At 40.6% G+C, this 12,019-nt stretch overlaps 1 protein-coding gene across 1 annotated transcript; it reads left to right on the top strand.

Moving 5' to 3' along the window:
• The first annotated feature begins 10,420 nt into the window (after positions 1 to 10,420).
• Positions 10,421 to 11,206, top strand: LOC140890209 (uncharacterized). Its single transcript, XM_073297969.1, has 2 exons — positions 10,421 to 10,784; positions 10,887 to 11,206. The coding sequence occupies exons 1-2, from the start codon at positions 10,421 to 10,423 to the stop codon at positions 11,204 to 11,206; spliced, it is 684 nt and encodes a 227-aa protein (XP_073154070.1).
• The last annotated feature ends 813 nt before the right edge of the window (positions 11,207 to 12,019 follow it).

Below are 12,019 nucleotides of genomic sequence, written 5' to 3'. Positions count from 1 at the left end.
AGCCTATTATTTGGGTCATCCATGAAAATTATTATTTTTTATGTCAAAAGTATTACTTCTTATTGTAAATATGGATAGGTTTGACCCGTCTCACGAATAAAGATCCGTGAGACCGTTGATAAGGCTGATGATCGTCATCCAGACAACCGTCTCACAAGAGACGTACTCATAATAAGACAAAAACTCCTATGAGACGGTCTCACGAGTCAATTTTGTGAGACGAGTCTCTTATTTGGGTCACCTATAAAAAGTATTATTTTTTAATGCAAAATGTATTACTTCTTATTGTAAATATGGGTATGTTTGACTTCTCTCACAGATAAAAATCTCTGACACCATTTCACAAGAGACCTATTTTAAAAATAATTTGTTCCTCCTCATCCTCCATGAGCGGATTACCTTAAAATATAGCTGTCAGAGAGGGCCGCCCGCCCCACCATGACCCACGGCCCGTTTGGATTGGCCCGTTTAGGCCCGCCTCCAAACGGGCCATAAAAACCCCGACCCACCCCGTCCCGCCCCGGATTGCGGCTAGGGGTGCAAACGAACCGAGCCGATTCGTGAGCTTTACGAGTCCACTCGATAAATATTTAACTCGAGCCGAATTCGAACATATTCGAACTTTTTTTTGAGCCGAGCTCGAACCAAAATTATTTTGTTCGATAGTTCACGAATAGTTCGTGAGCCTTAATATTTAATTAATATAATATAATTATATAATAAACATATATACATTTCAAACCTTTTCGAACATTTCTAGCTTTTCGAACCATAATATCCGAGCAATAGTTCACGAATAGGTTCGAATGTTTCGAGTCGAACTCAAACTTCATTTCGAGCCGAGCTCGAGCCAAAATATTTGAAATTATCGAGCTTCGAATCGAGCTCGAACTCAAGTATACTCTTATCGAGCCAAATTCGAGCATTAAAATTTTACCATTATTCGGCTCGGCTCGGCTCGGTTCGGTTCGTTTGCACCCCTAGTTGCGGGCTAGACGGACCAACCCGCCATAATTTTAAAAAAATAATAAAAATATATATATAATTAAAAAATAAATTAGTATTCAAGATTGAAAAAATATATATCAACAATGTTAAACAATAACAAATAATAAATGTCACAATAAAAAAATCATATAAAATTTTGATGGTAACTATTTATTATATTTTGGATAAAAGAAAATCGTATTTTCAAATAATATGAATAATATAAATAGATATTTAACCATAAAAAAATAATAATGTAAGATATTAAAAATATTACAAATACTTGTTTTAAAATTTTAAAATCACATTATTTCAAAATAAGTATTTTTATGTCCATAATTCAAAAAAAAGTAACATTTTTTTTAAAAAAAAAATGGTGAGTTGTCCCGCTTCAACCCGCGTCTCGTTTGGATTGGCCCGTTTAGGACCGCATTCAAATGGGCCAGTAATCCAGCTCGCCAATTTTTAAAGTGGCGCGGACTGACCCAACGAACTCGACCCGTTTTGACTGCTCTACCATAAAAGGCTCAACTTTAACATAACAATTTTGGGGCTAATTGCATGGGTTCCCCCTATGAAATTTTTAATAGGCGTAAAATCCCCTTTGAATATTTAATTAGCTATTAAGCCCTCTTCCTTTTGAATTAATAGCTCACGTGCCCCAATCTCAGTTCTATTATATTTCTAATTATCAAATGACATTTATACCCTTCATATATAAAGGTGAGAATGCAGTCATTTTCCTCACTTTACGCAAACCCTATCTCCCCAAATCGAGAGTGAATGAGACGAAAACCTAACTGAATTCTACCACTTTTTCTCCATCAACTGTTCGTGGTCAATCTTTGATAATATATGTAGTAACCCAGATACCATTTTAAGATAATAATATGTTAAACATGATTAAGGGTTGGTATTTAACCAATTTCGGAGTGTTATTGGACTTCAGAAGTAAAATTTGGGCTTTTTCATTTTGGGCCGGATAGTAAGCTCCGATCCCGGATAGTAAGCTCCGATCGGAACGGAAGCTCCGATCCTGGAACGGAAGTTCCGATCCCCAGTTGTCAAAAATGATCGATGACTCAGTCGCGAGTTTTGACAAGTGTCGGTCATAGAGCAGATCGGAAGTTCCGATCGTAGATCGGAAGTTCCGATCCTGGCGTGGCAGACATGCACGCAATGAGCTGGATCGGAAGCTCCGATCCCGAAATCGGAAGTTCCGGTCCTGGCCGAGAAATTTGGCTATAAATAGGGCCGTTCAGAGTTCATTTTCAATTACGAATTCCCGAGTTTCCTTCTTCAGTTATATAGTGTGAGATATACACTTGAGGGCCATATCGGTTATAATCGAAGTTCTGGAATAACCAAGTTGTGGTTATAGTCATCCGGGACTAGCGTCTTCAAAGGGCTTACTTCGGACGAAGGTATGGTCCGGGAATCGATTTAAGTTTTGGGAGTACTTATTAGCTTAGTTAAGACTTATAGAACTTGTGTAGTGATACGGTGAACTTTTGAATATAGGCTTGGAACCTAGGATCTACTTTACTTGAACTAGCCTAGAGGTACGTACACATTGACTGAGATTGCCAGCAAGTATACATGTTTATATGTTGCATTTATTTGGCATTATTATATGACATGATGTATGATTTACCGTTTTCTATACTCATATGTCATGTGCATATACACGTTGAGCCTATACCTTGTTATACCTGATTATAGAGCCGCTCAGCTCTATACTCGATAGTCTGTCACTGAGAGTACCGCGACGGCGGGGGCATTTATGTCTGTCTACTCTGGTGTATTAGACGAGTGTGGTTGCACCCAGAGGTTGATCCGTGCGGTGGCAGCACTCATATGGTGCCGGTTCTGAGCATGACTTTTCAGATGATCTTTTACCAGTCATCATGTTGCATGCATTATATACATATGTTTACTCATGTCTATGTACTGGGCGTAGCGCTCACGTCCTAGTTGTTATCTTGGACACCCTATTCCATGGGGCAGGTCGCAGGATGGACGGAGCTGGTAGTTCAAGGCAGGACTAGGGAGCAGGAGCCTTGAGGATTTTATTATACAGCAGGATTCGATATAGCTGTATAATGTTTATTGTTTAAGATTTTGATTTGGTTGTATCATTATAGTATTAAGCCTAAATTATATTGCTAAGCTGATATGTAAATTATGGTTAAGTTTCCGCACGTTTTTACTCTGTTAAGTATTTTGCTGTATTAAGTTTAATGCATGCTATTAGTTGCCAGTTAGTAGGTGATTCCATGCAGGGTCACTACATTTTTGGTATCAGAGCATGCATAGATTTTGGGATTAGTACTTGGGATTTAGTTTAGTCTTGAGTAATTTTTGCGCATTTGGGATTTTAATGTGCAATTCTTTTCAGGATATGGCTGACGAGAGTCACGGTAGTGTTGGCCAGGGAGGTGGTCATCATCATCGTCGCCATCATCATCAGGATGATCAACATCGTTCTCATGAGGGTCGACGTCGCTATACTATTAATAAGTTTATGCAAGTAGGACCGAAACCCTTAGTGGGAGGAGAGAATCCTGAACAAGCTAGAAGCTGGATGTCTAAACTTGAGAGCACGTTCCGAGCTTTCGAGTGTACTGAGGAGCAGAAACTGGAAGTTCTAGAATTCGTTCTAGAGGATAGAGCACGTTTTTGGTGGGATGCCAAGGTTGCTCAGGCACGTACTGAGAGAGGACAAGTGACTTGGGGGGAATTCTGTCGGGAGTTTCAGAAATTATATTTTCCTCCGGCTGTTCGCCAAGCACGATCTATGGAGTTGCTTACTTTGAGGCAAGGATCAATGACTATTTATCAGTATCAGCAGCGATTTCTTGATCTGCTACCTTTCAGTCCTCATATCAATGCAAGTGATGCGTCAAAGTATGATATCTTTCTGCAAGGCCTGAACCAAGATATCTACGCACAGGTTGTCGTCTGTGATGACCCGGTATCTTATGAGACTTTGGTGAACCGTTGCCGTCTTGTGGAGACCAGCAACAGGCATGGACAGTTGATGATGCCAGCACAGCCTAGTGGATTTATTGAGCCTCGAGCTCAATCTGTTGTGCCATCTGTACCTACGTCTTCTTCTACTCCTACTACTTCGTCTGGTTCTCGTGGTTCACGAGGTACTTTCCGCTTTGGGAAGAAGAAGAAGAAGGAGGAGTTTTGTAGCCACTGTGGTGGGAAGCATCCTGCAGCTTCATGTCGGAGAGCTACTGGGGCGTGTTATATTTGTGGTCAGCAGGGACATCTGCGGAGAGATTGTCCTCAGCGCATGAGTTCTGCTAGTGGATCGGGATCACAAGTTGGATCTCAAGCTTCTATTTTTCCACGTCAGCAGCCAGCACCACAGAGTTCTTCTGGTTATCGTCCCCAGACTCAAGGGCAGGTGTTTGCTCTGTCTCAGGAGCAGGCTACGGAGGGAAGCGATCGCATGTTGGCAGGTAACTTCTTGTTATGTGGTATTCCTGCACTTGTATTAATTGATACGGGAGCATCGCATTCCTTTATTTCTAGTCGCTTCATTAAGAGACATAGATTACCTTACGTATCATTAGATATGGATTTAGTTGTATCTACTCCGTTAGAGCAGGAGGTAGTAACTAAGCGTCTAGTGATAGGTTGCCTTCTGGAATTTGAGGGTAATGTGTTATCGGCTAATTTGATGATATTAGCGATGACGGATTTTGATTGTATTTTGGGAATAGATATGCTGACTTTGTATCACGCTACTGTGGATTGTTATCAGCGTTTGGTACAGTTTCATCTCGTTGAGGGTGATAGTTGGTACTTTTATGGTGAGGGTGCGCGACCTCCGATGCCACTTGTTTCGGCTCTGAAGGCATGTCATGTCTTGGAGTCAGGTGGGGAGGGCTACCTCATCTATGCAGTTGATATGTCCATGAGTAGTACGGGTATTGATCAGCTACCGGTTGTCAGCGAGTTTCCTGACGTATTCCCTGATGAGATTCCTGGTTTTCCTCCGGTTCGAGAGGTTGAATTTGTTATTGATCTAGTACCAGGAACTACGCCTATATCCCGAGCACCTTATCGTCTGGCACCGTCAGAGATGAGGGAATTGAAACAGCAGTTGCAAGATCTACTTGATAAGGGATATATTCGTCCGAGTGTTTCTCCGTGGGGAGCACCTGTTTTGTTTGTCAAAAAGAAGGATGGATCGATGCGATTATGTATTGATTACAGGCAGTTGAATCGTGTCACCATCAAGAATAAGTATCCTTTGCCGCGGATTGATGATCTGTTCGATCAACTACAGGGTACTTCTGTTTATTCGAAGATAGATCTGAGATCTGGATACCATCAGATGCGGGTACGAGACTCAGATATATCTATGACTGCTTTCAGGACCAGATACGGGCATTATGAGTTTCTGGTGATGCCATTCGGTTTGACGAATGCACCGGCAGTCTTTATGAATCTGATGAATCAGGTATTTCGAGATTATTTGGATAGATTTGTCATCGTCTTCATAGATGATATTCTTGTCTATTCTCATGACAAGGATGAGCATGCACAACATTTGAGGATTGTTCTACAGACGTTACGAGATAAGCAGCTATATGCAAAATTGAGCAAGTGTGAATTCTGGCTTGATCGGGTAGTGTTTCTCGGTCATGTGATTTCTAATGAAGGAATATCTGTTGATCCTAGTAAGATAGAGGCAGTGCTGAACTGGTCTCGTCTGACAACGGTTGCTGAGATTCGTAGTTTCTTGGGTCTAGCGGGATATTACCGTCTGTTCATCGAGAATTTTTCACAGTTGGCCAGGCCTTTGACTCAGCTTACTCGGAAAGATGTTGCCTTCATTTGGTCCTCGGATTGTGAGGAGCCATTTCACGAGCTGCGTAGACGTCTTACTACTGCACCTGTGCTAGCTCTACCTTCTGGATCATGAGGTTATGTTGTCTATACTGATGCCTCTGGTCAGGGGTTAGGATGTGTTTTGACACAGCATGGACATGTTATTGCCTATGCTTCTCGACAGTTGAAGTTGCATGAGAGTAATTATCCAGTGCATGATCTCGAGTTAGCCGCCATTGTATTTGCGCTCAAGATTTGGAGACATTATCTTTATGGCGAGAAATTTGAGATATTTACGGATCACAAGAGTTTGAAGTATTTATTCACTCAGGCAGAGTTGAATATGCGACAGAGACGCTGGATGGATCTCCTGAAGGATTATGATTGTGAAATCAAATATCATCCAGGTTCTGCTAATCTTACTGCTGATGCCTTGAGTCGGCAGGTGAGACTGTCTGCACTTCAGACTAATGAAATATCTCATATGATTCAAGAGTGCTGTTCATTGAGTTTTACGCTCAAGCACAAGAAAGGGAGGAATGGGATTCGTTTGTATACTATTCTATCTGAGCCAGCATTGTATTCTCGGATCAGAGATGCTCATATATCTGATGTTAAGACTCTGCAATTGGCACGTCTAGCCAATGGAGTTAATACATCTGGATTCCATTTTCAGGCAGATGGTTTATTGTGCCTATCCAATAGAGTGGTTGTACCTAATGTTGCGGAGCTCAGGAATGATATTCTATCTCAAGCTCACAGGAGTCGATTATCAGTTCATCCTGGAAGTATGAAAATGTATAAGGACTTGCGAACTAGATTCTGGTGGAAGGGAATGAAGCGAAGTGTTTATCAGTTTGTTTCGAGATGTTTGGTTTGTCAACAGGTCAAGGCTGAACATCGACGACCAGGTGGATTACTGCAGAATCTTGAGATTCCCGAATGGAAGTGGGAGTATGTGACTATGGATTTTGTTACCCACTTGCCTATGACTTCACGTCAGTGTGATGCTATCTGGGTTGTCGTTGACCGTTTGACAAAATCAGCACATTTCATTCCTTATAACCGGGAGTATTCTTATGATCGCATGGCACGCTTATATATCCAGGAGATTGTGCGATTACATGGGATTCCAGTGAGTATTGTCAGTGATAGAGATCCGCGATTTACTTCACATTTTTGGGGTAGTTTTCAGCAGGCGTTGGGTACCACTCTGAGTTTGAGCACGGCGTATCATCCGGAGACTGACGGGCAGTCAGAGCGCACTATTCGTACGCTGGAGGATATGCTACGTTCTTCTGTCATGGATTTTGGTTTATCTTGGCAGGATCAGTTACCTTTGATTGAATTTGCCTACAATAACAGTTATCATCGTAGTATTGATATGGCACCTTTCGAGGCATTGTATGGTCGACGGTGTCGTACTCCGTTATTCTGGGATGAAGTCGGGGAACGGCAAGTCGAGGGTCCTGAATTGGTGCAGCTGATTGTAGACAAGGTAGATTTGATCAAGCATAGGATCAAAGTTGCTCAAGATAGACAAGCCAGTTATGCGAATATTCGCCGTAGGCCACTTCAGTTTGAGCCTGGTGAATATGTTGTTCTGCGAGTATCACCTTTCAGGAAGGTGATGAGATTCGGTGTGAAAGGCAAGTTGTCTCCTCGTTACATTGGGCCTTTCCAGATACTGGAGAAGATCGGAGATGTTGCTTATCGTTTGGCTTTACCGCCATCTCTTTCCAGTATACACAATTTTTTTCATGTGTCGTTGCTTCGACAGTACATAGCTGATGAATCTCATGTGATTCAGTCTACTGATATTCAGCTAGAGCCAGATCTGTCTTTTGTTGAACGACCAATCTGTATCCTAGACAGGAAGGAGAAAGTTCTTCGGAACAAGACTATACCACTTGTGATGGTACAGTGGCAGCGCCGAAGCGTTGAAGAAGCAACTTGGGAAACTGAGAGTCGTATGCGAGCAGAATATCCTGAGTTGTTTGCTTTGTATTTTTGATTACCATATAAGATGTAATTACCGTTGTTGTAATAAGACATAGTTTGATGTTTCATATTGTTATCTTTATTGTCTTTAGATGTTATTTCGCGGACGAAATATCTAAAGGTGGGGAGAATGTAGTAACCCAGATACCATTTTAAGATAATAATATGTTAAACATGATTAAGGGTTGGTATTTAACCAATTTCGGAGTGTTATTGGACTTCAGAAGTAAAATTTGGGCTTTTTCATTTTGGGCCGGATAGTAAGCTCCGATCCCGGATAGTAAGCTCCGATCGGAATGGAAGCTCCGATCCTGGAACGGAAGTTCCGATCCCCAGTTGTCAAAAATGATCGATGACTCAGTCGCGAGTTTTGACAAGTGTCGGTCATAGAGCAGATCGGAAGTTCCGATCGTAGATCGGAAGTTCCGATCCTGGCGTGGCAGACATGCACGCAATGAGCTGGATCGGAAGCTCCGATCCCGAAATCGGAAGTTCCGGTCCTGGCCGAGAAATTTGGCTATAAATAGGGCCGTTCAGAGTTCATTTTCAATTACGAATTCCCGAGTTTCCTTCTTCAGTTATATAGTGTGAGATATACACTTGAGGGCCATATCGGTTATAATCGAAGTTCTGGAATAACCAAGTTGTGGTTATAGTCATCCGGGACTAGCGTCTTCAAAGGGCTTACTTCGGACGAAGGTATGGTCCGGGAATCGATTTAAGTTTTGGGAGTACTTATTAGCTTAGTTAAGGCTTATAGAACTTGTGTAGTGATACGGTGAACTTTTGAATATAGGCTTGGAACCTAGGATCTACTTTACTTGAACTAGCCTAGAGGTACGTACACATTGACTGAGATTGCCAGCGAGTATACATGTTTATATGTTGCATTTATTTGGCATTATTATATGGCATGATGTATGATTTACCGTTTTCTATACTCATATGTCATGTGCATATACACGTTGAGTCTATACCTTGTTATACCTGATTATAGAGCCGCTCAGCTCTATACTCAATAGTCTGTCACTGAGAGTACCGCGATGGCGGGGGCATTTATGTCTGTCTACTCTGGTGTATTAGACGAGTGTGGTTGCACCCAGAGGTTGATCCGTGCGGTGGCAGCACTCATATGGTGCCGGTTCTGAGCATGACTTTTCAGATGATCTTTTACCAGTCATCATGTTGCATGCATTATATACATATGTTTACTCATGTCTATGTACTGGGCGTAGCGCTCACGTCCTAGTTGTTATCTTGGACACCCTATTCCATGGGGCAGGTCGCAGGATGGACGGAGCTGGTAGTTCAAGGCAGGACTAGGGAGCAGGAGCCTTGAGGATTTTATTATACAGCAGGATTCGATATAGCTGTATAATGTTTATTGTTTAAGATTTTGATTTGGTTGTATCATTACAGTATTAAGCCTAAATTATATTGCTAAGCTGATATGTAAATTATGGTTAAGTTTCCGCACGTTTTTACTCTGTTAAGTATTTTGCTGTATTAAGTTTAATGCATGCTATTAGTTGCCAGTTAGTAGGTGATTCCATGCAGGGTCACTACAATATATGTATGAAAAAGTTCTCAGTGAGTTTTATTCTCGTTCTTGCTTTATTTTTCTATTTGTATGGATTTGTCCAAGAAGTTCGAGGTCTGGTATGGAGGTAGGTTTGAGTTAAACAAGAAAGCTTCGTATCCAAAGATAATTTATAATGGTGGTTCGAAGCATGTGTTTGAAAATGTGAACTTTGATAGGTTTAATTTTAGAGATTTGCACGGTCTTTATCTCCTATGTGGTGGTAACAAAGTGAATGTGAAGTATTTTTTTAGAATTCTTGATATTGTAATAGAGCATGGCCTAGTAGAAATATTCGGAGATAAAGAATTAGCAGATTTGTATACATATTGCAAAGATTCTGATTTTGAGAAAATCTGGATTGAGGAGTCAATGACACCACCTCTTGAAGTACTAGACCCCAATGGGAACTCAGTAAGGGTAGAAGAATTTTTGAATTTAGAACCTATAGGCTATATTGAATATTCTAGTCATGATAATCATGAAGTTTATGATAAATCTGGTCCTGAATTTTGTGATAAATCTGGTCCTGATGTTTCTGATAAATCTGAGTCTCATCCAGCTTTTGAACATAATGAATGGGAATGGGGATTCATTGGGTCTAGTGAGTTTGATGACTCATCAGATGAAAAGTACATCATGTCAGATGATGAAGGTAGTGTTGATAGTGGTTTATTTGCTGAAAATGAGGGAACTTGATTGGCAGGGTCAAGTCAAGGGAGAAATAAAGATAAGAAAAAAAGTAAAGGGGGTAAGAAAGCTGGACTGACAGGATCAATTCAGGTGAGAAATACAGATAAGGGGAAGAGTAAGGTAAGTGGGAAGAGAAAGGTAGATGAAAATGATAAGGGAAAGAGTAAGGTAGGTGAGAAAAGAAAGATAGATGAAAATGATATTGATTTACAGTGGGATAGTAAAGTTGGTGAGGAATATGAGCTACTAAGTGTTGGGAGTTCAGATAATGAGGGCCCTAAGTATCCTATTTATAGGGAGTGACAAAGTATGAAGAATTTTGATCTTGTTGTGGGAATGAAATTCAAAAATGCACATGAGTTTAGAGAAGTTCTTAGAGACTACAGTGTTAGGGAGGGTTATGAGTTGACACTAAAGAAGAATGAGTCTTATAGGGTGACAACTGTCTGTAAAAAGGGTTGTGATTGGAGGATTCATGCATCTTCAGTCATGGGAGGCCCCACTTTCCAAATTAAAACAATTAAGGGTGAACACAATTGTGCAAAATCTAACACCAACAAATTTGCTAACTACAAGTATTTGGGGAAAAGGGTTGAGAAGATTGTTAGAGATAACCCAGATATCAACATTGATCAACTGAAAAATACAATTACGAGGAAATGTGAAGTGGAATGTAGCAAATGGAAAGTTTTAAGGGCAAAGAAGTATGCTATGTAGAAAATAAGGGGTGTTGATAGCCTTCAGTATCACCTACTATGGGATTATTGTGAGACAGTGAGGAAGTACAATCCAGGTTCGAAGTTTATACTTAGGAAGAAGGAAGACTTTGAAACACCAACTTTTGAAAAGTTGTATTTCAGTTTGAATGCCATGAAAAATGCCTTTTTAGAAGGGTGTAGACCTATAATAGGTTTGGATGGTTGTTTTCTCAAGACAATACATGGTGGACAGATGTTCGTAGCCATAGGGAGGGATGGGAATGAAAACATGGTTCCAATTGCATTAGCTGTAGTGCAAATGGAGAATAGAGAAAATTGGACTTGGTTTTTAAGGGAGTTACTGGAAGACATAGGAGGGTTGGGAGATGGAAGATGAACATTCATATCTGATAGACAAAAAGGCTTGGTTGAGGCTGTGAAATATCTGGCACCGGATTCAGAACACAGATTCTGTTTAAGACATATGTACCAAAATTATAAAAAGAAATATAGGGGGATGAAGTTAAAAGACCTATTTTGGAAGGCTGCTATTACAGGGAATAAGAATGAATTTGAGGTTCACATGAACAACATATCAAAGGTAGATCCTAAGGTTAATGCTACTTATGAGACAGTTTGTGAGTGGCTGCAAAAAATTCCACCAAACCATTGGGCCAAAAGTCATTTTCAAACTACTTGTCAATCAGATGTTGTAGTCAATAATTTATGTGAGTCCTTTAATAGTTATATTCTTGATGCTAGGGATAAGCCCATTATAACAATGCTAGAGCGTATTAGGAACAAATTGCTCGAAAGAATACAGAAGAAAAAGGCAGGAATGGAGAAATATGTGGGAGAAATATGCCCAAGCATAATGAAGAAGATCAATAGGAATAAAAAGTTTTCTAGATTGTTTGTTGCTTTGTACTGCGGGGAGTCTGAATATCAGATTCAATGTTTGTCTGTCCAAGGAAATCTGAGTCAGTATGTGGTTGATTTGTCGAAGAAAACATGCACATGTGGAATGTTTCACCTCTGTGGGTTCCCATGCTCACACGCATGCACTGCCATTGGTGAAAGGTGGCAGAGGTTGGAAGATTACGTGAACAAATGCTATAGCAAGGATGTTTACTTGAAGGTATATTCTCATATGATACATGCTGTTCCTGGACAATCTGACTATTTGAAGACCCCATGGCAACCATTGAAT

The sequence above is a fragment of the Henckelia pumila genome, chromosome 3 (genome assembly GCF_033568475.1).
Source record: "Henckelia pumila isolate YLH828 chromosome 3, ASM3356847v2, whole genome shotgun sequence".
Classification (NCBI taxonomy): Eukaryota; Viridiplantae; Streptophyta; class Magnoliopsida; order Lamiales; family Gesneriaceae; genus Henckelia; species Henckelia pumila.
The sequence above is the reverse complement of the archived record's forward strand: the minus strand, read 5'-3'. Positions and strand labels throughout refer to the sequence as shown.

Coding starts and splice junctions, on each gene's coding strand:
- LOC140890209 (XM_073297969.1), top strand. CDS start 10,421: ATGAAGAATTTTGATCTTGTTGTGGGAATGAAATTCAAAAATGCACAT. Junction 10,785..10,886: donor GAGGAAATGTGAAGTGGAAT/GTAGCAAATGGA, acceptor ATTGTGAGACAG/TGAGGAAGTACAATCCAGGT.